This window comes from Chaetodon auriga, chromosome 16 (assembly GCF_051107435.1).
Source record: "Chaetodon auriga isolate fChaAug3 chromosome 16, fChaAug3.hap1, whole genome shotgun sequence".
NCBI lineage: Eukaryota > Metazoa > Chordata > Actinopteri > Chaetodontiformes > Chaetodontidae > Chaetodon > Chaetodon auriga.
This window is the reverse complement of record NC_135089.1, coordinates 20523756-20551651: the sequence shown is the minus strand read 5'-3', so window position 1 is coordinate 20551651 and position 27896 is coordinate 20523756. Positions and strand designations below refer to the sequence as shown.

The 27896-nt window shown below is 43.7% G+C and overlaps 2 protein-coding genes across 2 annotated transcripts; one reads left to right on the top strand and one right to left on the bottom strand.

Annotated features, from left to right (window-relative positions):
* Positions 1 to 177: 177 nt before the first annotated feature.
* Positions 178 to 9088, bottom strand: engase (endo-beta-N-acetylglucosaminidase). The gene is made up of 15 exons (XM_076753161.1): positions 8921 to 9088; positions 7407 to 7551; positions 6794 to 6873; positions 6467 to 6668; positions 6192 to 6340; positions 5899 to 6053; positions 5307 to 5455; positions 4999 to 5170; positions 4794 to 4900; positions 4547 to 4658; positions 3417 to 3604; positions 3166 to 3308; positions 2537 to 2636; positions 2326 to 2437; positions 178 to 1921 (listed from the first exon to the last, which is right to left on the bottom strand). The coding sequence occupies exons 2-15, from the start codon at positions 7511 to 7513 to the stop codon at positions 1520 to 1522; spliced, it is 2178 nt and encodes a 725-aa protein (XP_076609276.1). The 5' UTR covers positions 7514 to 7551; positions 8921 to 9088; the 3' UTR covers positions 178 to 1519.
* On the top strand, positions 9012 to 26893 carry csnk1da (casein kinase 1, delta a). The gene is made up of 9 exons (XM_076753164.1): positions 9012 to 9512; positions 16711 to 16821; positions 19244 to 19392; positions 19927 to 20155; positions 20287 to 20457; positions 20610 to 20758; positions 21346 to 21514; positions 21881 to 21993; positions 23889 to 26893. Exons 1-9 carry the CDS (start codon positions 9437 to 9439, stop codon positions 23937 to 23939), a joined length of 1218 nt encoding a protein of 405 aa, XP_076609279.1. The 5' UTR covers positions 9012 to 9436; the 3' UTR covers positions 23940 to 26893.
* The last annotated feature ends 1003 nt before the right edge of the window (positions 26894 to 27896 follow it).

Below are 27896 nucleotides of genomic sequence, written 5' to 3'. Positions count from 1 at the left end.
GGACCAAAATGGAGGTCCAACTGACATCATCATCCCTCAAGCAATGCGTCAGATGTAGCTGGAGTCATATCGGGCACTGAACTGTCTCTGGAGAGGTCATCCACATAGAATGAAGTTCATGTCATCGGAGCAACACTGACAGTCTTATTGCATTCACCATTGCACCTTTTGGGTTGATTCATTTCATAGAAACAGTAAAACAAATGCAGACAAAATTGATCCAAATACAAATATAAACATGTAGTAAGTGTTCAGTTAGTTTATTGTATTCTGATGAAGTGGTAGCTGAGCTCATCACATCTCAAACTCCAAATCACTTTGAGAACTATTATCCTTCAGTTGCACCGTTTTCTTTCTCCTTCAATCAACAAAGACCAAAATGTACTGTGGTAATAAACATGAGGATTGTGGAAAATGTGACGTCATCTCATTTGCGTTGAATACATATTGCTTAACATACAGTAAATAAAGCATATTTGCGATTCTTAAAGGTTAATAGTACGTGACAGATAAACCAAATCCACATACGCTGATTTGAATTAGAATACAAGAAAGTATGCATATTAGGTACAGTTTCATCACATTTTGATACATAAGTCACTGCTACATCAATAGAAATCTGCTCTGCTTAAACACATGATCAGCCATCAGGATTGTATTCCTCTGCCTCCTGATACATGACTGATGTTTCAGCCTCTCTCGTGCACGGATGAACCATGCATAAATACAAGCAAAGGGAAAGTGCATTCAGCGACAGATGACACAGCAGACTGCTACCTCAGCGCAAAGATGGACGATACATGGGAGGCTCCATTGCATGATTGAGAAAGTTGAGCTGTAATATGAGTGCATCTGATCTGAGTCCACTGTGCAAATCTCATGCTCAGTACGAACACATGGTAGCCCTGGATACACTTCATCTGACAGCTTAAGTGCTAGTCAAACATTAATCTATCTGATACTTCAGAGTTGGATCATTTTCGTAATGTAACGTTACCAAACATGGAGTGACCAAAGAGGTCTGTCCTTGTCCTCAGACATGAAAACATCCCAAACAGAGACATATAATATTTGTTCAAGTAGAATGCAAATAGCCCCAAATATAGTGCAGCACATAAAATAACATTAAAACAAGAGCACAACAATTGAAGCCCTGCACGCAGCAGGAGACCCACCTTATACAGTACAATGAAATGCTGTATATAAGCATTAACTAGATGTATCTATTGTCTCGTAAACATATGAAATGAGTGAATGCTCAAGAAAAAGCAAGTAATTGGTTCAATTGGTTAAAGTAGGCGAAACAAAGCAAGACAAAATAAATCAGGATAATTTAGCATCATGTTCATCACGCTGTTTGGTCAACACTTCGCTTTCTTAGACTCTTTACGCCTTCTGAGCCTAAAACAAGTTGCAGTGCTCCAAACTGGAAATGTTGAACTGTAAATCAGAGTCATGATTGCAGCAGCATTTATTAAAGAGTCGAGGAGAAGCAGCCTGATGAGGTCATCAAGTGAGGTCATCGTGTGACGTCCTCTGTGTAGCTGAGGCTTCTTCTTCCCCAGTGGCTCTCTGGGACAGGGAAGCCCTTCCTGATCACTGGCTCCACAACCAGCTCCAGCAGGCCCGGTGGTTCCTGCACCGTCAGCTCCGTTACTCTAAAAAGATTAGAATACGCTCGGCCCACCACGACCAGCTGACCTGGGGGGATTCGGGGATCGGGTCCTCTCAGCCGTCGCCAGTACACCCTGAAGTAGCGGACGAGCTCGGTCGGGTAGTCCCAGCGCAGAGTGGCGTTGAGGAGCAGGCCGGTGGAGGTGGACTCCGGAGAGGCACCAGCACCACGCAGCCACACCACGTCATAAATGCACAAGCCCTGAACCTTCTCAGGGGGAACCTGCAGACTGGCTACATCCAGGAGCTTTAGGAGGGAGAGGCAAAAAGAGAGGTATTCTCATGCACTTGTGTTTAACTTGTAGCTGAAAATTTGCAGTTAGAACTGTCAAAATAGTTCAAACGATGACATAAAAATACTGAAAGCAGTTGAAACTGCCGTTAACATGGGATTGCTGAAGAAAGCTCGGAGTCCACTTAAGTGCACACTCTGAATGAAGCAGAGGCGTCCCTTTAAATGTAAGTGAGGAGTGACGCTGGAGAATCAGCTGAAATGAAGTGTGAAATGAAGTGCTGAAAGGAGTTAAAATGCATGTGTATGAACACAGGAAGTTGTTGAGGTTGAACAGCTGTGATCATGCTTTTATCTGGGTATCTCACAATGAACAGTACAGACACCACACTGAACACCACTGGCAGCCGCTGTCTCACCATTATTTCTCCCACCCTGCAGCTGAACGGTGTGTCCTGAGGCTCTCCATCCCGCTGGATGCGGAAACAAACTTCTCTGAGAGCACAGCCATGAAGCTCCAACTGCGAGCATCTGCACACAGTGACATGAAGGCGTGGAAAGAGAAAGAAAAACGGGGACTTAGACGACTTTCTAGAGAAATCCAATAACGTAGCCATGAGAGTGTCTCACCTGACAGTCCAACCATCTGGATTCATGTCGCCACACAGCTCAGAGAACCGGCTCACCAGCTGGTCCCCCTCATCCAGTACGACAGGAGACACACTGGTAACTGCAGGAACACATACAGCTCATGCTCAGTTAACATCGAACCCTGGACATCAACATAAAAAACACATTTACAACCAATCAGCACTGGCTGCAGAGTGAGATTCACAGCTGATGTTGTGCATATTCATGAAGCTTGATTTCAAGTTAACTTCAGTAAACGTGTGATTCAAGCAGCAGCTAACGTGGTCAGAGTTTACTCTCTCACACTGACCCCGCCCAGTCACATGAATCATAAAAGGCATTCTCTTCAGTACCACAGAAAGCACGTGTTAAGAAGCTTGGAACACTGTGGGTGTGCACTGGCTCTTAGGTGCCGCTTTAGGAAACGTGTGTTAAAAATAAAGAGCGCTCGTAGGAGCACTCTTGGTGGAAACCGGGCCCCAGACCACTCACGAATTTCATTTGCACCTACTGTAACCATGAGAAAAACACTGAGAATGTGACAAGTTCTCTTAAATCACTTGCAAAAACAACCCCAATCAATCCTGACCTGCTTGTAAAAATCAAAGGTAGAAAAAAAAGAAACTCACGTTTGACATCCTGGACGTTGATGTGTGTGCAAAGATTGGCGTCTGCAGTCTTCAGATCCAGGGACACTGAGATCCCAGCACTTGGCTTGTAGATGAGGGTCACCAGAGTCTTGGATGCCAGAGGTACATTGAGGGAGAAGATCCTGAGAGACAAGAACACAGAGAAACAACAGGCACGCTGTGCATGAGCTGTGAGGAGTGGGTTTCTCCCACTTGATAATAAAGCAAGGCTGAAGAGCGAACACACACACTTGGCACAAATGGGGGACGTGTGTGTGGCAGGGATGAGTCCATCCAGCAGCAGTGAGCAGCCTCCGTTCCAGGCGTCCTCTGGGCAGCCGCGGCTCCTCAGCCAACCCTGGCCCTCCAGCTCCATATGGTAGTACAAAGGCTGGATCTCCTGGGCGGTCAGGTTGAACCAGCCCCTGCTCGTCTCACGCTGAACACACACACACATACACAGATACACACACAATAAGACTGCAGTCATCCAGCAAAAACCAACAACTACTTCATTTATGTACTTCACTTAAGTCATGACACATCCAGCAACTTTGTTTTACGTAGGACTCATTTACTGTGTATTCTGGGTAAATGAAGACCCCCTCGGTCCTATTTTCATGGCGGTGCAACAACCATCACAGTTTGACAGCTTGGTGTTTTCCTGACCTTGAAATCCTCTCTAGTATTTTTGGTGCTCAGAGCACACGGCGCACAGGAACAAACAGGTGGGAGGCTCATTCAGCTGGTTGGCGTTTTGGTGGAACACACGGAGCTGAGAATAGATGTCTCAGAACAGTCTGTTTCTCTCAATCTGTCACAAATCTGATGATTTTATCAACAAGAGTAAGTGTGCAGCAACCCAGATTAATGCTTGAAATCCAAATAATCAAGCACTCTTGGACCCATGGATGAAAGTTGTATTTGATTCAAGCAGGGACATTTACAAATCAGCCTGCACTGATCTAAACATGAATACAAGTGATTATCACAGTATCAGGTGTTTATACTGTCGGAAAAGCTTGTCCTTCGCCTCACTGCACCCCTGCAGACATCTGAAGGCAGCAGTGCACGACAATCATCTGTGTTGACATTCATGAGCTCACATGCAAATGACCCCTCACTGCTGCAGTATAACCACACACACATCAGACTGGTCTGTTATAGGCAGGTATTCTGATGCTTACGGAGGACATGTCGAATGAATCCACACTTTCCTTTTGTTTTCAAAAGTGGCGTTTCATGTTTTAGTCCACAAATGCATTGCAGTGAAAACACTGAAGTGTCATAAATTACAGTAGGATGTGACCATGTGCAACATGAGATGTAGTAGGATTGGGATCATATTATGAATCTATTATCATACAGACGACTTCAGTACCTGTCCTTTGGAGTAGAAAGTCTTCCCAAAGCCCTGGCAGAAGGAGGAGATGAAGGGGAGGGACAAGGCTGACCGGTGGACGTACAGGAAGTCTGACAGAAGAGCCCAGAACCTGCAGACAGGACGGGCTCTGTTTGAAACCATCTTCTACCTCCACTGACTAACATGCACTGATCCTTTCTTCTGCTCTCTGAGTTAATGGTGAACATGTGTATTTACATCAGTGTTAACACTGTGTTGATCTCACTTGTCCTGATTCTTGCGGAATTCCGTCTTGTCATGGTGGGTCTCGTACACCCAGCCCGGAGCGAAGATGGCGGTCGAGAAGTTGTGCCTCCGAATGATTTCCAGCGCCTGTAGACAAGAAAAAGAAGAAGCTGCTTACTGTCACCGCTCAGGTGATGATTACCACTTACCCATACGCACACACGCACGCTCCACAGTGTGTGTACCTTATTTGTTTCAAACATTCCTCCCACCACCTTGCCCCGGGCAAACACATCCACGCCGATGTAGATGTCAGCCTGGCGGCCTTGGACTCCGCTGTAGTCGTTCATCCACTCCAGGCTCTGCTCAGTCCAGTTGTAGTTGGTGAATAAACCATCGCAAGCATCGAAAAACATCCTGTTACGGAGAGACAAGGATTAAGTGTCAAATGGGTGAGTGGTTCTAATCAACTTGGTTGTCTAAATGGACACATTCCAATGGCTGATCAACTTCCTCACACTGAGCTCTGTTACTGCCTTTGAAGTTGTCAAACCTGTTGGACTGGTTGAGTTCATTTTGCCACTGCAGCTGTCCGCTGTCGATCACGCTGTCATACCACAGCACCAGGCTGCCGGACACTCGCTCGTGCATCTGGTCCGTCAGGTAGCGCAGGAATAAAGGTGTGTTCTTCACCGCAACCTCCTGCAGGCAGAGGACAGCACACACAATCTGGTTATATAACAGGATGTTACACAAACACCATTGTCATCCTCATAAAGGTCAAAATGTTGACTACTAAACTGTGACATGGCGACCTATTAACCGACAGATTAAAACTGATTGGAATAATCAAACATAGCAGGAAATATGAGTCTACAGCCACGCGAGCAGCTCTGTGAGCCCGCACGCACTGTGTGCTGGGAGTGACAGAGCTAACATGCTTGTGTTAAACAGGTGTAAGGTTTACCGTGTTCACCATCTCAGTTTAGCATGTTAGCGTTCTAACATTTGATGGTCATCAGTAAAATAAACAAAGGGATTTGCAAGCATTAGGTCAAGTATTTGACAAACTATAATTTCGACCTGATGACGGCACGGTAAGCAATGAGTGTCGTGGTGACGGCCAGTATGAAAGTATTACTCACACTGAGGACATTCTCTATGTTAATGAGCCAGCCATCGAAGCCATAACAGTGGCTGATCTGGACTAGTTTATCAGCCACTGCCCGGTACGACTCCTCATCTTTCAGGAAGGCCTCGCACATGGTGGCTCCATCCGTCCACTCTGTGATGAAAGTCCCTGGAAAGCAGGCCAAACACAGCAGGAGGATGTATGCTTGAGGGTAGACCTTAAGGCGGGAAGCCTGATTAAGACAGAACTGAGCACCTGCTGCGCACTAAAATTTGAAATTCTGTTATATTTAGCGTTTTCTCTCACCGAGAACAATGACTCCATGTTTATGTGCAGCATTGGTCCACACAGCAGGAGGAATAGTCACCAGTTTGTGTGTGAAGTAGTTAAAAATGTCGATGTACTGCCAGTGGTAGAAGGCATATGGGGCCTCTGCATTTGTCCCCTGGGCGAACCTTGTCGACAGAAGAAAGCAGGACATGTTATTATGGTACATGGATGTGAGGGCAGGTACAAGATAAACACAACGACAAGAAAACTGTTATCTCCAAGAGAATTTAGCCCTAAATCTGCATCCACACCTGTCATCTAGATAGCCGCCCATCATGTCATGAGACACCAATGTCCGACGGAGACAGTTGGCCAGGGGGGGCTCCCGAGCTGCCAGGGGGACCACTGCTACATTAAAGGGGTTTGCCTCGCTTCGTTTCCACGACAATAGCTCCTCCAGAGTTTGAAGGCCACAGCTGATTGGTTCAGTGGTGTCGGCATCGTAATGTTTGGCTGAGAGGGAGAGAACGTGAAACATGATGTTTAAAGGAGCAAGAGAAGGTTCTTGTGCTGCGATTCCTCAACATCAACTGCAGCTCAGGTTACTTCAGGTGAGCTACTGCTAAAAAAAAAACTACCTGACAGCGGAGAGGGCGTGTACTTGATGACTTCATGGACACTGCCTGAATCCATTGGCTGATCCAAACAAGACTCCAGCCTGGTGAAAGTACAAGGTGGAAGCTTGTCAAGTGTGAGATGACATTGATGATGTCAAATGTGGGTCCTTATCAGGCAGATACGATCCAGATGCTTTATGGGAAATGCAGAGTTTTTTGGGACTCTGCCAACAATGGGGAAACGTTTTGACTCTTGTTTTAATGTGTCATAAATTAATAAGAAATACATATGTCCCATTCATACAGGAATTATGGTATTAATCATAAAATAATATGGTGTGTACCATTTGACTTTAACAAATTCTTTATTATTGCTCTACAGGTGAGTTACTTCAAACTCTCAGGTTACTTGCTTGTGACAGATCCCTTCAGTTCACCTTGGAGAGTAATCATTAAGCTTTAAACAACACGAAGCTGGTCGCCTATTCGTTTTTAACCTTTAGCCAGTCACAGTTAACAGCAAGTTGATTCACTAACTACCGACCCCTTACAAGGACCTGGGCTAGGTCAACATTTTCAAATCTTTAAATAAGTGTAGTTGCCACCGTGTTACTGTAAACTGGAGTTCAAGTACCGACTGGCTTCAGGTTTGTCCCTCTTCACGGCGACATTATCACTGTTCTCTCCGTCCTCTCGTCTCCTTCGCAGGGGAGGTTTGTTTCCATCCACAGTCAACGCCATTTCATTGAAATTAAGTGAAAAACCACTCAAGAAACAAACTATGAAGAATGAGGAAACAGAAATGTTTGCTCTACCAGAAACGACAGAAAAACACTTCCGACGCCAGTCCTTCAGAATAAAAGCACCATTTCCAGAAATTAAAAGGACAAAAAAAAAAAAAAAAAAAACTAAAGTAGCTCAAGTTTTTAGTTTGCATGTCAGATACGTTGTTACTTTACGCAAAATGTCGTATTACAATAATTACAGCTTACATTTGTAACGAATTATGCTCCTTTTTTAAAGATGCTGCTATGGATGGAAGTTGAGTTTTACCACGTTACATTTCAGAGGTGAAACATTATAGAGATAAATGAAGAAAATTTTAAATGCAATTCTCTACATTGTTTATTTTCATTGTTTATTTTACCGCAATCCACGTAGTTAAGTGTCAATGAGAAGGTGGACTGAGGCCAGATGGACAAAGGAACCCGTCTCTTGTTATTGTGCAGGACCAGATGCTTTTACTCGGAAGAGATGAGTTCCGAGCAGTAAACACAGGAACAACAACACCAAGGCAGGAAGGCAAAGATGGCGGCTGCGAATAGCACGTCTATGCGTAGGCAGCAGCGCTGGATTTGTGATATGTACAGTCTGAACAAAACAAACAAACTGAACACAGGCTTTCTTGAGGTTTACAAATTACCAGACACCGTAGAAGTTTCAATTATATAGTCAGGCCCCCATCCAGCCAAGTGAGGTTTACATGTAAATGTTGCAACTAGAATAATATCATACACATAAAACATATGGTAAGGTACAAAGCTGAACTATGAAGAAATAGATTTACATTTTAGATTTAGATAGATTTAGATAAAATTTTCTCAAACATTTCAAATGAAACAATATAAAATGGTCGAAATCATCTTAAAATTGAACATTTTATTTGTGAGATGTAAAAAGAAAGTTGTTGAACCACTGTCAAGGTTTGAAGTGTCACTTGAAGCATCAGCACTGAAAGGAGTTGTGGTGTGTGGAGGATTGACTGATTTAGTTACTTTGGTTACTTTGCAGGTCAGAATCAGAATCAGAAATCAGAAAAAGCTTTATTGCCATGTACGCTTTTACACATACTAGGAATTTTTTCTGGTGAAATTGGTGCATGACACATCTATCAAAGTAAGAGCATAAGAATATAACAATTTAAATATATATACACAAGTCTGTTTTTGTTGTTGCTAATTACCGGAAACACAGTTCTGTTTTTCAGGTTGAGATTAACATATAAAATACAGGATAACCAAATAAAATATGCTGGATTTTTAGAGGTTACACTAGCCAACAAGGCATCAAACATTAAATGCTGTATACATATTGATGCATCAATAATAATATTGCAGTGATGTCACTTATATGGTAGGAAACTCGTACCGTGGCTGTTACCGATAGTGCTATCTGTTGGCAGCTCTTCGCTGAAACGCTCTCTGTCAGTGTCCTCCTCGTCACCCAGCAGGGAAGTGATGTCAGACACGATCAGCAGATCGCTGAACAGGATCTGAACAGAGCGGACACAGCGAGAGGAAGAGGATCCGAGCTTAATACCAAACGTAACCTCCTCAAAAATCCATCTTCATCCGTGGAGATTTCAAACGGATTCTTATCAAAAACAACGAGAGCATAAAGTACGCGTTTAAAGCTTTCCATCAAGCAGCGTATTATCGCAATATGAGGTTAGTGGTATTTTAAAACAAGCGGTGAAAGATTGTGAGAGCCGACTTCATCCGGAGACGACATACCCAAGACACAATTCGTCGCTCGAACAGATATTACTGTGTTGGATTTTTTGTCTGTTCTGCTTTTAGACAGACTTGGCCTTAACACCTGAGCATTTTTTGAATATTTTGGAGCTAGCGAGCGTGCTTGCTAGCCGACCACAGATTGCTTATCATGGAGTTGAGAGTGGGAAACCGATATAGACTGGGCAGGAAAATTGGAAGTGGATCATTTGGAGACATCTATCTGGGTAAGTGATAGTCAAAGAAAGTTGCTGTCTTTTTTCCCCCCCATTTGTTTCCGTTTACCTCTACCTGGTACATGAAGCTGGAAGAGTTTGTCAGCTCGTTGGCTTTCCGGGGTTTCCATTGCGAGCTGTTAGTCGATCAGCTGTTCAGTGTTGAGTGTTAGCGAAATTGGCTGCTAAGCTAGCAGTCTGTTTAGCACAGCAGCTAGCCGTGAGACGTCTGTTATCGTGTAAAATAATGGACCGCAAGAATGGAAATTGATGACTGCAGTGTAGCTAACCCCTTCATCAAAAAAATAGCTAACCAAGCTAATATTTGAGTTCACTCTCTGGCTTTACTCACCTGGAATCAGCAGTAATTCGGGGACATTAATAGCCGACTTTACTGTTAAGTCCCTGAACTGGTAAATGACATTTAACTCACTGGTGCTGAACATCCACCTCTAAACCCAACAGGCCCGTTCAGTTTCCTCCTCTGCTCCTCTGAAGAGATTAACCAGGAAGCTAACGCTAGCTACATCAGTGCTTATTGAAAAGAAATACCACCTTGAGATGTTTCCAGAGCTTAATTTCGCAATAATTTGAATTCCCTGTGAAAGTCGTCTGGATGTTAATTGTAGGAGAATGTCTGTTGTATTTAATTAGGGTCCTTGAGTTTTTTAAATTGATCAAATGAGGCTCTGTGGCCTAGTGAGTATCAGCTTAAGTGTCTTTGCCATGAAAATGGTTCATAAATCCTGCTGCTTGTTTAGTGCCTAAGGGGACATATTCATATATTACTGGGTTTCATTTACAAAGGGCCAAGGGCTGAGGCCTATTGATTGGGGAGTTTCTCCAATGGTTGATTGGATGTGTTACCTCTTTTGAAAGTAAAGGGTTGAAGAGATATACATTAGATGTGCCGCTTAAAGGTTATTCATTATAAAAGCATAGGGGCTTTAGATTGGCCAGTAGCAGTGATGCTGTAATCATTAATGGTTGGACCTGGTGAGTTCACAGTGCAAGTGGGAAGTGCATCTTTAGTGACCTGTGCATTTAAGGTATAAATGTAGGCAAACCATAGACAATATAAAACATGGCTATGCAAAAATTTCTGAGCGATCTCATTTGAATATACACAGCATGTTTTAAATGGTGACTTTCTGACACTGGGTTCTGCCACCTTTTATTGAAACACATCCTGTGGTGGCCATATTGGAGGTCCACTGCTCTTGGCAACAGGGGTTGAGAACAGCTGATCACATTTCTAAGCTTAAGACTTAGTCATCTGAACAACAATAGAGAGGAGACATTGTTAATTCATGGCGTGTTTTTTACTGGCTGTGGACTGATCGCTTCATCACTGATATCTAATCAACACTGAGAGAAGAATGCCAGAGTCTAGCTGTTGGCTGTTACTCTCTCACAATATGGTTTAAGTGCAATTAAACGTAATGTTATTGATATTCAGTATAGCTGTATTTGGCTGTTAACCAATATGAAAGCAAGATGAAAATACAGCTGGATAGTGTCTGTAGTGCAGAAAACATCACAGCACTGCTGTACTGTAGAATAATGATCAATGCATTTTCTGTACCATTGCAGGCATTCATCGGTTTCCATCAATTCTTGTGTGTTATGAAAATGTATAATAGACCTGAATCTTATATAGTTTCCCGTATAATATTAAAAGAAGTGTTAGGAATGGTTTTGCTTCCTGTTTTTTGGTGGAGACAAGCCGTTGCCCACAGATTGTTCTGTACGCAGTTTTGTAGGTGGATGTTTTTTGTGAGGTCTCTTAAGGAAACACATTGACACTGAGAGAAATACAAAATAGTATTTCTAAAAATATTCAGTTTAAGACCTGGTGAACCTTGAGTTTTGAAGAGTAATACAATAGTAGATGGTCTACTTGGCTGAGCTGAACCACAAGGTTCATATTCAGCTGTATTGCCATATAAATCTGTATGGAGAAATCAGACTAAGTCTACTGTACAGGCTGAGGTTAGCGTGGATAAATACCCCGCGCTGGCCGCAGAGGTGAAACGCATATTGTTCTCTGAGTAAGATGGCATGCGGCCGATCCTCTGATTATTCTTTTAAACGCGGTGTTTCATGCATTAATGCGTTAGTCAGATCCAGTCTGTTTTCCATGAGCTGTTGATTGGAGAGAGCTGCCAGCTGCTTACATATTCGCTCCTCACCCTCCCCTCACAGTGGCTGCTGACTAATGTGACGTAACATTGTTAATCAGCCAGAACAGAGCGTGGTTCTTTTGAATCAAAGTGCCTGACCTACCCTTCAGGGGTTCGAGTTTTTTTTAAGTGTAATGGCGCTTTGTGCTCATAGTAGATCATATTTCTTTTTTTTCTTTTAACCTACCAAAAAAGAACACATACCAAAGTTTGACATATCTGATATTAGTTGTAAGTCTGTTTCACAGTAAGTCCCACATTAATGCTCCCACACAGTGTGTGAACGCTTCAATAACGCTGACAATGTGCGAGCAGCCTGGTGTGCCGGGGATGTCTGGGTGGTGGTTTCTGCTTGTATGAGTGTGAGAGGCTGTTTGTTATTGGCAGCAGGAGGAGATGAGGTCATCTCTTGGTATGAGGCCGTGTATTCAATGCGCTGGACCGTCGAATATTCCGAGCTGCTTTAAGTGTAATCTTTGACTGGCGTAACAAAATGTCACTCGTAAAAGCGTGCGTAAGACAGTCTAGTGGCTGAGTCAAGTTGTAGTTCCACAAAGGTTTCCTGTTGAGTCCCCTGTTGTGTAACATACTTGGTGATGTGCATATTTGGTTCATGTTGAAACAAGCTGCAGAAATCCGGTCTCTGCGTTTGTCATCGAATAAACTCCCTGAACTGGCTTTTTCTCAGCACTTGTGTACAACAAACACACACGGCTGAGTTTCTCTTTAGAGGCATTCACTTGGTTTTGGCTCAGTATGTATATTCTCTGAATTCGGATGGTGACTAGGGCTGTGTTCAGACATACAATGGCACTGCTTGAAAAAAACCGCAGCCCCCTCATTAGGGCTACCCTCAGTACTTGTTTACTGACCAAAATGTGTCTGTAGCATCAATTTATGAAAAACTGTTTCGCACAGAAAACTGGAACCAAATGTCTGGTTTGATTTCTGATCTTGTTTGTTAATTCTTTGATCAGATAATCCTTGAATTGACTTAAAAAAAAGACAGCTTTCTTGTACATCTTCTTGTGTTTTGACACCGTGTAAGCTAACTTAATCATTGAAGCAATTTTGGGAAAATACACCTGTTCACTTTCTTAATGGGCGTGTCATGAGAGGACACCACACTCATACATGCAGTAGACTGAGGTTACAAAATACTCCTCTAAAGATCACCAGCTAACACATTATGTCCTGTTTGTTTAATCTGTAAAATGTCAGGTTGTGGTTTTACGGGTTATGTGCAAGACCATTTACTGCGCCCTGCCCTCCATTCAGATTAATGAGACTCCTGCGTTGGCCCGGCTAGGGCGCCAATGTACACGGCTCTGGCAAAAATAACTGAAAAATAGCTGAACCTGTCAGCCTAATGCAACATCATCCAACCACACACCATACTGGTCAGTCGAGAGTGTGCAAGCCAAGGGCACACTGTCGCTAGATTACTGATTACTTTTTGACATTAATTAATTTTGTTTTTTGTCGAGACGGAGGATAAAATTGATGAGTGTAGGGTAAAATCTCACCTCACTGTCTTAAAAACTGTTGTGCAAGTGACCTGATACAGCGCTGCTTCATTCGTCTATTACCTGTTTGACGGAGACTTAGGTAACAGATACTTAGCTTGTGATATCTTGGTAAACTGAAACGGTTCCAGCAGTGTACACTAAAAAGGGATGGGCCCGCTTATGTAAGCAAAGCTAACAGTGAGGTTGTCTTAGAGCTGCTTCAGTAACAGAGAACCAAAGACATGCTTGGACCGAATGCCGATGTTGACTCAGTCTTGAGACTGATGACGCGTTTGGCTGCTGCCTTTCTGCTTTGTGGTTTGATTGTGTGAAAAGTTGTGGCCACCGCACCGGTTATAATAACATCACGTCAGACGGCTTCTCTGAAGCTTCGAAGTTTGGAAATCTTGTCTGAGGTTTTTTTTTTTTTTTTTTTTTCTGTTCTTGTTTTTTAGCAGTTGCAAAACAAAGGTCCCTTTCAATACAGTTTAAATGCAGTAGCAAGCAAGTATACATATCTAAGTTAGTTAGATCCTAGGAATGCTGCATTATCACATCATATGGTAACAGGCTGGGTTTGAGCCACAGCCCCCCACAAGAGGATGAGCTTACACTGCAAACTTTGGCGTCCTCTGTGCAGCGTGTCTCATCTGTTTGCTCACACCTCCCACAGTATGCCGCTCCGGTTTTTAGGAAGGGGGGTTGTTAGCATTCTGTGGCTGGTCTTACTCGTCTGGAATCATATCATTTGACTGTGTTTCGCGTGTCTGTGCTGTGAAGTGACTCTTCAGAATGAGTTAAATTAGATCTCAGCTTCCGTCTGCAAGTTTCTACTGTGATGGTTAATATGCAAATGCTGGAATGCCTCAGTGCCCTCAAATAGTATTTGATTATAAGCAGGAAAACATTTTCGCTCTTTATTCATTACGTAATGCTACATGAGGTGCTTTTGTATCTTGGTAAATGTCACATAAATGTCAAATATTAGCATATTTAAGATTTGCCACTAAGGCCTAATGTACACCTGCTAATGCAAGCGTGTCATACCCAGATGTTAGCCAGATCACGAATGTGATTTTGATCCGTCTTGGTTTTCTGGGCTCCATACAGATGTGGGTTGGCCATTCTCCAGTCCAGAAGGAGGTGGCAGTGTACCCGAAGCTTTTTGGTTACTGCCAAATATGCAAGAAAAACTTATAGCAGCTGCACTATAGCACTATAACAGTGTAGCTTGCATTTGCTAACAACTATCAATAAGCTAGTGTAAATTGTATTTTTGAACTATCAGAGATGACAGTTGGTGTCTTCACGGCTTGAACTTGTGACGCTCCTTCACCCACATTGACCATTGAGTGGTTGGAACTGATCAGAGGTCAGACAAACACGACCACAGCTCAGCGATCCTTGTATTTGATCTTATTTTCAGAACTTAATGTTTTTCCTGGTTGCTTAGTTGAGACGGAGAACAGCAGCTAGTTTCATTGTCATTTCAGCTGTCCTTAACATAGTTAGGATTATGTATGCAGCTTAGAAGGATGGGTGGATTTACACCTTTGAAGCGTTTGGACCACTGACCCCCTCCGTCAGGTTTCAGTCAGGTTTGGCCTGCCCAGAATGTTGGAAGTGACTCTTAGTTGTTTACCTCTGATGCCGTTTGTGAACCAGTGCAAAGGGATGTGTCTGAACACGTTTTTCCTACAGCACCGCTCAGGAAAAAAACAAACATACCACACTTGTACACACACTTTCTCATGACATAACACACACATATACACACTCACAACCTCCCCTCTTTGAGAAGATCAGCAGGGGGCTGCATTCCCAGAAAAATATGCCCAGGCACATTCTTATGCAAGAAAGGATACAGCTCAATGAAATGCGCTGTTGAGACTGTGAAGAGCCTTTGCAGCCATTTTCACTGTTGTTGCTCATTGATTGATTGATTGATTGGCCAAACGCAAACTAGAACAACAAATCGTTGTGAGTTGAATGTCTTTGTGCATGTTTCAAAGTGTTAGAGTCTGAATCTCTGTCCGAACAGCATACTTTAAATATAATTTACAAAGCTCTCACTTTAATTTTAGGGTTTTAACAGTTATTTGCATTATTTGTTTATGTTTTCTTCTTAAAGTAATATGTAGTCTTAATTGTAAAATGAATAAATAAATATATGGAGTGGAAGAAAATGGAAAAAAAAAAAAAATATTAGTACTGACAATGGGGCTCAGATATGAGCCCAGTTTTTTCCATTTAACACAGTAATCAGTGACTCCTATTTAACACCCTTTAATGGCGATCTGAGTAATCCACTAATCAGCAGTGGGACATCGTGTATGCTCCATGTGTTGGTAAAAAGTTCACTTCTGTGGAGAAACATGTCCTCCCAGATACGAACACATTGAATGGAATTTTTGTGTTTGTGGTTTGGGTGAACTGACCCTTTAAAGTCACTCACTAGACTGATGTGGGTATGGATTTGGGCGGCCAGTCAGAGGCAGATCAATGCCATTAAGTTTCGCTGCGCAGATGATCCGCAGCACAACTGCCTTGTTGTTTTTCTGCATCATCGCAAAACTTGACAGCTCGTCATGCCTGCGACGCTGCACAGCCACACACACACACAGGCTTTCCCTCAGCATTATTTGAACAGCTCCTGTGTATAAATTATACAACATATCTGCTTTAAACTGAGTCATGGCCCTAATTGTGCGCCTCACCCCGGTGGGTGCTGCTCAGCCCGCCCAGATGACATCATCCAAAGGAATCAATGATACTCCATTGGTGCTGCTGTTAGCCTACACGATTTAACTGCTGCCCATATGAGATCGTGTGTGTGTATGCCTGTGTGTGTGTGTGTGAAATGGGATTACGTAACCCGGTGTCCAGTTGCTGTGTTTATCTGGAGGGAGCTGGACACCATAACCATATTTAGGAAGAAAGCAGCTGTAGCACTGGTTTGTCAGAGCAGAGAGTGGCAGAGAGTGCTCTCTGATAGAGAGTTCACTAAATCCTCTTGTCTGGTAAAAGAGTTCCATGGAAATGTAATGATAGCTATGTGGAATTTGGACTACACATGCAGGAAGATACATGAAGGCCAGGGTACATACAGTGCACACTGTTGGTTTCGCTTCCCTTTTGGCCGGCTTTCCTGTGTTAACAACCACTGATATGTCCTTGTGTACCCAAGCAGGCCCTCTGCACTTTAATCACCAACCACTGATTTATGTGTTTTTCTGTCACCAGCAGTTAATGTGTTCACAATACAACTTGTTGACAGGGCAAATTATTTATTGTCTACTTAATAGAATTGATGGTTTTATATAAACGTGATATGCTTTGGACTTTGACCTGATACTTGACTTTTCCGTAGTCCATGCTGCAGATTGGATACTGTTGATTAATCAATGCCATGTGAGATTTACTCTGTGAAGCATCTGGATACTATGCTACATTCTTAAAGCAGAATGATATAATGTGTTTCCATGCCGCTGACCTCTCTGTCTCTGTCCATCTGTCTAGGCACCGATATCTCAGTTGGAGAGGAGGTGGCCATCAAGTTGGAATGTGTGAAGACCAAACACCCACAGCTCCACATAGAGAGCAAAATCTACAAGATGATGCAGGGAGGAGGTACCGTATACTCAAACACACCATGAGGGTTTCATATATTCAGCATGTGATTTTTCCCACTGTGTATGTTAATGTCAGCTGTGAATGGTGAGCTGGCAGAACTGGCTTGGCCCCTTTCTTCACACATACACTGAAGATACGGCAGAATGCCATTCATTGTTAACTGGACCTCTAGAACATGCTGGTGTCGCCCTCCATGACTTACGACTTCGAAGGTCCCGAGCAGCGCGGTGTGGAGAAGCTGAGAACGGTTCTGCTTTGTGCAAATGTCCTCTGCATGGAGCAACAACCTGGAGGCAGTGAATGACAGAAGCACAGCTCTTTGCCGTTTCACTTAATACAGAAATGCTCAAAATAGAGGAACAGGTGGTTGTCAGTGTGCTAAAATCCTTTCAGTGACAATGGTAAAGCTAAGCAGGTATAATAATTGCCATGTTCACCATCTTAGCTGAGCATGCTGGTGTGCTAACACGTGCTAATTAGCGCTAAACGGTGCCCTAAAGCAAAGTATTGTACAACATAATGTTTTGACATGATGATGGTACCAGAGAAAAACTGAAGTGATAACAGAAGTAAGGATTCACTGAAGTTGATACAGTTCGTTCCACGAGTGTGCGGCAAATTTCACGGCTTTCCATCGAATTGAGATATTTCACTCAAAACCACAAACGTCACCCTCATGGTAGAGGAAGGAAAAGTCAGAACATCAGCAAAGTTAGCAGCCTTCGTCCTCTGGGGCCCATGAATGTCTGTACAACATGAACTTCCCAATCAGAGCTGAGAGTGTGAATTTTGTGCTCAACTCTAAATATACACACAAACTTGAGGCAGGGGAGAAGCAAGAAAGAACCTGTCACTGAGTGTGTGTGTGTGTGTGAACGGGAATGTTTCTGTGCTGTTTGGCACAAAAAAAAAAAAAAAAAGCAGGGAGTGTAGCTTTAAATGTTCTGCCAGCTCAGTAGTCTGCGCAACATGTTGTAGAAAAAACCAACAGCTGCATTCTCTTATCACACTCATCACCGGAGCTTTTCATGTTGGCAGCCTGAAGCCTGTGCGGTGGTGGCTGGTGAAACCACTGTGGCGTGCTTCAACTTAGTTCTCAAACTAGTTTTCCTTCACTAGCTGCATAGTTTATTCTGTCCTCGCAAGCTTTGTTCTGTCTTCATAGCAAACAGTCAAGTGGACGGAGCGCGTACAGGAGTCAGTTTGTCTCGAACTCTGCACACACATGCATTTGTATTTTTGTTCCAGCGTGGTGGGATTTATTGGGGCACGGTAGCTGACCCAGACTGTGGGATGTATTTGCGTTTGTATGTATATAAATAGCTGATGCAGAGCCTATGTGTGTGTGTGTGCGCGCTGAGGTGCTGAGTAGCAGCATTTTGTTGCGGTCTGCCTGTAGAAGGAAATGCCAGATGGCCTCTTCGCCTTGGCAACGTCAGCCAATTACCAGCTACTACTAAACCAGCTGGCCCTCTGCTTTAACACTCCTCCTGTGTGTCAGTGCATAGACACTGTGTGCCTCTTCAGGCGTTTCAAATTTTAGCCATTTCTGTTCTCTGTGGTAGCATTCGACTGGCCTGCACCACACAGCTTTTAAACAATCTGCTAGTGTAGTAAAATAGAAGTAAAAGAACTGAAGCAGGCTTTGAATGCACTCATTCGCTTGTAAGCAGCAGAAATAATGCTCACATTAAACACATTCATATCAGTCATAAGAACAGCAATATGTATTAGCTGAGCTGTAAAATACAGGAAGTTCCAGTGAGTTAGAATGACAGTGAACAACTAAATATAAAAATGACAAAATGCAGAAACTAAAAAAAAAGACACCGTGTGCATTAGGGTTGCAACTGAGGGTTATTTCATTATGAAGTAATCTGTCCATTATTTTCTCGATTAATGCTGGAGTCAAACGTGACATCTTGTTTTGTCCGAGCCGCAGTCCAAAACCAAAAAACATTTGGCTCTATTGGAAAACAAAGCAGAGAAAATTGGCAAATTCCCACATTGGAGAAGCTGAAACCAGCCAATTTTTTTGGCATGTGTGCTGGAAAAATGACTGAAACATTCAAGCGGTCATGAAAACAGTTGCCTATTAATGTTCTTTCAATAGACTATCCAGTTAATCTGCCAGTCACTGCAGCTGTAGTGTGTGAATTTGTGATCATTGATGCGATGCAGCTCTTGAGGCCTGCTGTTAGCTGGTTTAGTGCTTGAGGGAGGGCATTGTGGGTAGATTTGGCTGTAGTCCTTACCACACCTGGACCACCACAAGCCTCCAGAACAGCTTCAGTGCCCCTTTGCATAGGTTTTCTATTTGTTTCATGACCAAGGATTCACATGGATAACAATAAAGGTACAATGGAATAAGCACTAAATGAAACCTTTGCTCGTCTTTTTGCCCCCTCCTCTCCTGCAGTGGGTATTCCGACGATAAAATGGTGCGGAGCCGAGGGCGACTACAATGTGATGGTGATGGAGCTGCTGGGGCCCAGTCTGGAGGATCTGTTCAACTTCTGCTCTCGCAAGTTCAGCCTCAAGACAGTCCTGCTGCTGGCGGACCAGATGGTGAGAGCCAGAGAGGAGGGGACACGACGGGGAAGGGGAAAGGGTGGCTGTGCACTAGCCACAGCGTCTGTGTAGTTTTGTTCCTGTTAATCTCTGCATGACGTTTTTATGGTTTTCGGACATGGTCCCACGAGCTGTTAGATAAGAAGAGAGGCTGTTGGGCAATGTGTCGTAATTAAAAAAAACAGGATCGTCAAGTTCTGCTGAGAACCAAAAATGACCCTCAAGCTTTCTGTAAGCCACTTCTGTGTTTGTTCCTCCAACCTTAGAAATGCAGGAAGGCAAATTCTGTTTGTTCACACAAAGCCAGGCTAGCAGTTTCCCACTGTTTCCAGTCTTTATGCTAAGCTAAGCTAAATCCCAAAGTCTGATCTAACTTCAGTCCACAGTCACTGGGGCCTAACTACATTTTAAATGCACTGATTGAATGTGTCTGATCCCAGTTCTCTCTGGCACCTGTATCTATCTCCTTGCCTTTCTTATCCGTGTGCCGGTTAACGCTGACATCAGGTCTTCTCACCGTCTGCCCTCCAGATCAGCCGCATTGAATACATCCACTCCAAGAACTTCATCCACAGAGACGTGAAGCCAGACAACTTCCTGATGGGGCTGGGCAAGAAGGGCAACTTGGTCTACATCATCGACTTCGGCCTGGCCAAGAAATACCGTGACGCCCGCACGCACCAGCACATCCCCTACCGCGAGAACAAGAACCTGACCGGCACCGCCCGCTACGCCTCCATTAACACACATCTGGGCATCGGTAAGACGCGACCTTGTAGCATCCCCAAAATCCTGCCTTATGTAACAACTGATCGGTGAAGGCGATTAAGATCATGAATGGATGGACCTCTCCTGGCTGCTGGTCTGACTCTGTCCTCTCTGCGTCTACAGAACAGTCCAGACGGGACGACTTGGAGTCGCTGGGCTACGTCCTCATGTACTTCAACCTGGGTTCTCTGCCCTGGCAGGGCCTCAAAGCTGCCACCAAAAGGCAGAAGTACGAACGCATCAGTGAAAAGAAAATGTCCACTCCCATCGAGGTCCTCTGCAAAGGCTACCCATGTACGTTTCACCGCTCCCTCCCTCTGATTGGTTCGCTGAAAAGAGTCAAGTGTTGGACCACCCTCCTTGCTCCTTTGACTGTCTTTGTTGAAGTGATTGTCACAAAGCTGCGGTGTAGAGTATGTGTTCATGACCTTTTCCTTCCCCCACAGCGGAGTTTGCCACCTACCTGAACTTCTGCCGTTCTCTGCGATTCGACGACAAGCCCGACTACTCGTACCTCCGCCAGCTCTTCAGGAACCTTTTCCACCGACAGGGCTTCTCCTACGACTATGTCTTCGACTGGAACATGCTCAAATTTGTAAGTTGTTTTGTCACGCCGACAGATTCACTTCAGTCTTTGTCATCTCAGCCAGTCAGTGCATGATTTCAGCTTCCACGGTTGATTACAAATTGATTGGACGCATTCAACTCGCGTTCCGCGTGATTTCACCGAGCTTGAGGACGCAAACTTTTACTCTGCAACTGGAAGAGCAGCATTCTTGTTGACGTCAACATAACTGTGAACTTGAGTGACAAAATAATCTCAACTCAAAGGTCCAGTGACTAGCTTTTTATGAGCTTTCAACCACATGAGATGTGGTAAACAGATCCAATACTGCTCACTGAAACGCATATTTAATCTATGATTACGAGTCTATATCATGTACCTCACTGCCTCTTCTTTTTCATGTCATTTTCATTGGAAGTGTCACAAGGTCTGAACATAGAAGGAGCCAAACGTGCACACGCCCTTTTTATTCAAGGATAGCAAACCTTAACTTTACCTTCAGTCTGACTAATCCAACCAGCAACTAGCTTTATTCCAAACTGCATGTTCCCCTTCTTTTAAGGCAGCAGTTCATTTGTTTATGTGTGTGTGTGTGTGTGTGTGTGTGTACATGTTAGGGTGCCAACAGGGCCGCTGAGGACGCCGAGAGGGAGCGTCGAGAGCGGGAGGAGAGGCTGAGGCACAGCAGGAACCCCGGGGCCAGGGGCATGGCCTCGGCCTCAGGACGAGCCAGGGCAGCTCAGGATGTCGCAGCCCCCTCCCCACTTAACCCCGCCTCACACACAGGTCAGCACACACAGAACAGGAAAAATGAAAGCTGGAGTCAACCAGTTGAAAAGTCATTAGTTTTTTGATCCAGTGCAGGTGTTGATTTCATTTCCTGTAGTTTGATGTGTAGTTTGTTGGATGGTGAAGACAAAAAGTAAAGACTCAGCAGTAAGATGTCATTATGAATGATTCTGTTTGCCACCAGACAAGACTTTCTTTTAAAATAACTGATCATTTTTATTGATCTGTTTTTTCTGCTCATTTCAGTGTGCTTGGTTTAATTTATACATGCAGAGCTCTCTGTGGCTGTGCACCCACAGCTCTGCTGCCTTTTCCCTCCGCTGATCGCAGTGATTTGACTTCTGTACCTTTTCTGTCTTTCAGGATTGGAGAAAGAGAGGAAGGTGAGCATGCGTCTTCACCGTGGAGCACCTGTCAACATCTCCTCCTCAGACCTGACGGGACGCCAGGACACTTCCCGCATGTCCACCTCACAGGTAACACACGCAAAGACACAAACTGTGCTTAAATCCTCAGCTGGGACTTAACATTGCATGGCTGTAAATATTATCAGATGAAATCATTGGTGCTCAATTGCTCAACAAATACTGACACATCTAAAAAAGCAGAACCATCACAAGCTAACACACTGTACAGATCAGCATGTACACATCTGTTCAGGCAGTGCTAAAGGACAAAGCACTTCCCTTTGCATGTGTACCTATATGCTAGTTTGTTCCCCTTTTTTGCATGTTACATTGAAAATGAATCACATGACATGAAGCCGAGCAGCAGCAGCAGAATTGCGTTTGGCAGAATAATTTAATGACGCAGACTGATGAGAGCAGTCGAGATATGAGGGGAAATAAGCGTTGTCTTCTTTTGGATGTAGTTTTCGAGCGTCTCCTACCTTCCTGCTGGCGGTGTGGATCTGAGCAGAGCACCCCCGCTGTTTAAAGGCTTCATTAGGTCCTTTGTTCTTTTCTGTCCTGTGGACCTGGTGCTCCCCCTGGAGGTCCAAGAGTGTAACTGCCAGACAAAGTCGAAAAATGGGTTCTATTAAGCACTTTAGCTGGAAGAAGTTCACCAAATTTGTCTCAAACGTGTTTTCAGTCATCCTGAATAATTTCATGCTCTAACCTGAACAGGCTTTTTAGGTGATTGCTAAATATGAAACCTGTTCAGATAGACAGATGTCATTTCTCTGTGCTGCTCTGGAGTTGGAATCCAAACCCCTTTTATTCCTTTTAAAGATGAGTAGTATTTGTGGTGTGTGTCTGCTTATCCTAAGATGTGATTGAAGGGGTCGTCCTAATAGGACAATACACACACATTCCAATACCTTATGTTTCTGTGTGTTTTTAAGCAGAAGTACATTGAAACAATTTTCCCATTTTCCATTTGCAAAATCTGCAAAATCAGCTGTGCTGATGATGGAAAAATCCAAAATCTTGGAGGAATTGTCTGTGATAGTAATCCAGCTAGTCAATGACTGTCCTGAGTCCACAGTGAACCTTGTTTTGTCCGTATGATCACTGCTGCTGTACTCTCGTGGTTAAAGAGTAGCTCATTAAAAACCTAAATCCTCTTGAATAATTGAAATCATTTGCATGTATTAATATGCATGTCTAACAGTTTCTTGAATCTGCATATGAAACAACTTGCCAGTTTGTTTCTGAGGGCCCCGCTTGTCCTTTAAAGCAGTGCGTTCATTTTGTGTTCCAGGCTCAGTTTACAGTGCGTTAAAGCAAAGCTAAAATATATCAGATTAGTTTGTGGTGTTGGCAGCATTGGGGTGCTCAAAAGCGTCGTCCTGGTTCCTGAGGATAAGTGGTTGTGTCTTCATTTCATTTTATGTTTTCCTTTGTTTGCTGTTTGATGGAATAGTGAGATAGACTCGCTCGAACACGCCCTTCACATATTTGGAAAGCACACTCAAACCCAGACTCACCCCCGCAGTTACATAACGTGACTTCACGTGTTTTTCCACACACACTCTGACCCCAAGTCTCGAGTCCAGCTCATCTGACTCGACTTCACACCTCCGGTTGGTTGATGGTGTACAATGAGCGGTGGGCGTAACAAAAAAATAATTGAAGAAAGATGAAATGTCAATCAGGTTTTTCAAATCAAGTGGCAATTTATTACTTTATTTGTTCTGCTCACTTACATTTCATCACATCACGACTGTTTTAATCCAATGGGCTTTGAAGTCGTCAAATCACATGACAGTTTATCACTCCATCTTTCATTTCACATCCGCTTTAACCCCCCTTTTTTTCAATTCACGGGCCTTTGTCATCACCTCCACCCCTCATAATGTCCTTGGCATGGCTGTTGTTGATGAGGTCGCCATAGAAACGACATGATGTTTCTCACCTGTCTCCTGCAGGCTCTGTCCCGGGTCACACCCAGCGGCCTCCAGTCTGCAGCTCCTCGGTGAAACCCTCCCATCCCCCCTGTGCACCATGGAGGCCTCAACATGCACCACTTGCAGCACGCACACACACACACGCACACACAGTCACACTCAAACACACACACTCACACTCAAACACACACACACACTCAAACACATACATACACACAGGACTCTTAATTGACACAGAGGACTACCAACCATTGCACAAGAGTCTGGCTGCGCTCTTGTTCGCTTGACGGAGGAAGAGGTGCACAACCAAGAGTGTGTGTGTGTTTGTTGTGGGGGAGACGGGCGGGTGGAGCACAGTTTGGTTGTCTTAACCACCTTGGCAAAGTAGCAGCCTCCCTTCTTCTCACATGGAAAATGTGGAAACACTCCCCTCCTCCTTACTGTTGATGAAGCCATGGATTCACTTTTCTCTGGCATCTTTTTTTTTTTTTTACTTTGATTTTACTTATTTTTTGGTTTTTAGCATTAAAACTTCTCTTACACCAGCTCCACTGGTCAGACTTCACAAGGGTTTGAGAATGGAGAACGATGAGTCTGTTAGCTGTTGAGAATAGTGTGTGGGACTTTTTTTTAATTGTGAAGGCAGGACGACACGCGATCCATCATGGCAGTGTTACAGGACAGTGCCTAAACTCTATTTTGTGTCCTGGAAAAGTCCCTTTTTGTAGGTGTTTTAGGTTTCAATGCAACATAGATAGGAGGATAACCTCCTTGTTTAAAGAATGGGACGAAAGGCTTTTTAATGTTCTATTTTCAAAGATGATCCCATAGTATGAGGTTTGTTTTTTGTTTTTTTGTTTTTGGTCCTTCTCAGGTGTGTTGGAACCAGGATGTTGTAGTAAATCCAAAAACACACTGCACACGTTGTTTCTGTCTTCAGGCTGTGACTGCAGTGTGCTGCTTGGGAAAGCTGTGAATGGAACAGTGAACCAGTCGGGAGGTCGATCTGTCCACACTGAATGGATGAGATGTTGTTTTTAACCTGGTGCATAGTGATGTGGTTTTGTGTGTGTGCGTGCGCGTGCGTGCGTGTGTGTATGTGTGTTTATGTGGCTCTGTTGTAGGCTTGTACGAGCTCAAATGGGTGGGGATGTTTTGTTTTTGTTTTTTTTTTAAGTTTTCAACTCCTTTGCCTCCTAAACCTCACTCTCGAGACCATTAAATGTTCTGCTGCCGTTTTGAGTCAAATAGCAGTTTGCTTGTTTTCAAGCACACCTCAAAGCCATTTTCTACCCTGACCTCCTTCATTATCTGCCGACCGACAGACGTTGACCAAAATGTCAGGTCGTTGTAGCGTGCCTGTCTGGATGTGCCTCTCCAGTACTATCCCAACACAAAAATCAACCTCACAGGCGCTTAAATACTGTCATGTCCAGAGTACTCAGACTTGTTGGAGTTCAGTTTTCACCATTTACATTGCACTTCTTCTCAGTTTCAGTCAGCTGGTAAGCTGAGCCGGTAAATCCATGGCCAAGACTGCATCAAAACTCTATGATGGAGGCATAGTATTGGTTATATTTTCGGGATTGTAATGGAGAAATGCACCCCAGTAAGCATGACAGATGGCTCTGTAACGAGGCTGGTCCCAATCCATTGCTTCTAGCTTTACCCCGATCCAAATCATTTCATAATGAGAACGTGCCATTACACAGTACTTCACTACATGATCGCACAGTGTACAACTAAACTGTGTGACCTTTACTAAAGCCAGTTAGTTTAAATGAGATGTGCTCGATATTAACAGGAGTTAAAGCGCTCTCCACCACATCAAGATCAGTTTATCGTGGAGAGCATTGCTCAGCCTGTCAAAAGATGAAGAACATCTACTGTAGCTCTGCAAAAGCTTGAAAAAACAAAGACTCTTGCATTATGGGAAATACAGGATCCAGAGTTTTTGGAGCCCCATCCAGATACGCTGGATCAGACTGCATGTTAGCCTCTGGTTCCTCAATTTTGACTCTTAGTCTGTCTTTCTGCCATTTATGGAAGTACAGTGCTAAATTGTTAGTGTTCATAATTCAAAAAAAAAAAAAATCATCAGGCTGAATGTAATCAGCACAGTTCATTTAAAGCATGTCTTGATCAGCTCCTTGGGACATCCCCACCAGAAGGTCAGACAAGCAATGTCAGAGTCCAGGCAGGAAAATGGACCGGTGTGCTTAAACATCAGGCTAAATGGACACGAGGAGGTTTGGGGGAGCTATGGACTAAGTGTCGTCGTAAGAACGGAGATCACAGCTGAGTCCTGACAGCACTGGAGCCACGAGCCTCACGTGGCTCTCCACGCTGGCTCGTGTCCTTCCATCAAGAGGAGGCTTGTTCTGAGCGGTCAGCCGAGCTGACCGGTGAATCCTGCAGATCGTCAAGTAGAAAATTCTCTGTGGTAGACTGGTTGCAAAGTATTGTAGGCCATTTTCTGTAGTTAAAGGGGGACGGGGCTGTAGTGGTAATTTGTACATGTTTGTTCTGTTGTCGTGTATAGGATGCGCCTACTCTGTCTACCACGTCCTCACGAGCCGCTCGACGGCGTGGGGCGATGACGACAGTGTATGGAGGGACTGGGAATGCCTCACTCCATTAGAGGTCCTGCTAAGGCGGGTTCTTTTTTTTTTTTTTTTAATATACTTCACCTGTGGGCTTGGAAAAACAAACAAAAAAGTGATGGAGTATCTTGTTTGTCTCACTGACGATGGCTATGATAAATGCTAGTACACTTTACATGGGAGAGTTGTTTCTTTCAGTCTGTCATGTCTGCTTCTCTCAGTGATTATTTCATCACCTCCTGTCCAATTTTGCTTTTAACTGTGCAGCGGAGATGGTTGCTCATGTCCCACAATGCATCTCTTACTGTGGATTCATGGGAAATCGTTCTTTCCGCTCCCACCTTAAGACTTTTGCTCCTCATTTGTAATGCCACTGTATTTGTGTATTTTAAAATTGTGTAAATAAATTAATAAGTACTTGTATGTGTGGCTGTTTATTGATTGGACTGAAATGGAAACGCTGATTGTAAATGAGAATGTGGGGGTGGGTCTGCATCTTCAGTTTCTTCTGAGGGTGGTAGTAGAGGCAGTAAATTCGGAGCATAGCTGTTATCACTTTGGTTATCCTTTAACTTTTCATGTAGCACCAATTTAAAGTTGTTCAATACTTTGCATTCATCCATTCAACCTTTATATAAATCCCACTCCTTCCATAGTTAAAACAATAAATATGCAAGAAAACAACACAGTTAAAGCACTTAGTTCATGTATGGAGTGCTTTATAATCACGCACAATTTATGCTCTGGACAGCTGAACCTGCTGACATTTCCATCAGCCCCAGCTTGTCTTTGTTTTGGTGCTAATTAAAAACTGTTTACGTGCGAACTGGAGATGCTGAACATGGCAAACATCAGCATGTTAGTGTTGCTGTGAGCCTCACATCCTTGTTCAGATAGGATTAATATTACAGGGGCAGGGTGGTAATAAGACACATCCCCTGCTTACTTGTAATTTAAAGCGCTCTTCTGGTTAATTTAGGGCCATGATCGCCAGTAAATATGAAAAACATTTGACTTCCAACACCGACTGGCTTGCATCAGCATCCTTTATTTAGTTATTTAATTATTAACACGGACAGTTGTAAACCACTTTGTGAATGTGGATTAGGCTGGTTTCTCCGTACAAAAGGGAGTGGCAGTAATTAATATACATGACGCTCACTACACTTAAATCATAACTCCATCTTTTTTTACAACTGCTGTGGAAAACAACCCTGAGATATGCACTAAATTATTTTCTATGATTTTCTATTAGTCTGTTACTGACTTTTGTGTGTGTGTTTTCACATAAGGTCTTCCCCAGTGCTCTTTGGTATCTAGTACCAATCCCACACAATGCAAAGTTTTAGTGGGTCCAGTGAGTGGAATAAAGCTGCTTCTTACAGCAATGACATAGTCCAAGCACTGAGTGGCGCTGTGGGACAAG

Coding starts and splice junctions, on each gene's coding strand:
- engase (XM_076753161.1), bottom strand. CDS start 7,513: ATGGCGTTGACTGTGGATGGAAACAAACCTCCCCTGCGAAGGAGACGA. Junction 4,901..4,998: donor GAATGTTTGAAACAAATAAG/GTACACACACTG, acceptor TCTTGTCTACAG/GCGCTGGAAATCATTCGGAG. Junction 1,922..2,325: donor GCAGGGTGGGAGAAATAATG/GTGAGACAGCGG, acceptor TCCCTCCTAAAG/CTCCTGGATGTAGCCAGTCT.
- csnk1da (XM_076753164.1), top strand. CDS start 9,437: ATGGAGTTGAGAGTGGGAAACCGATATAGACTGGGCAGGAAAATTGGA. Junction 9,513..16,710: donor ATTTGGAGACATCTATCTGG/GTAAGTGATAGT, acceptor CCATCTGTCTAG/GCACCGATATCTCAGTTGGA. Junction 21,994..23,888: donor CCCGCATGTCCACCTCACAG/GTAACACACGCA, acceptor TGTCTCCTGCAG/GCTCTGTCCCGGGTCACACC.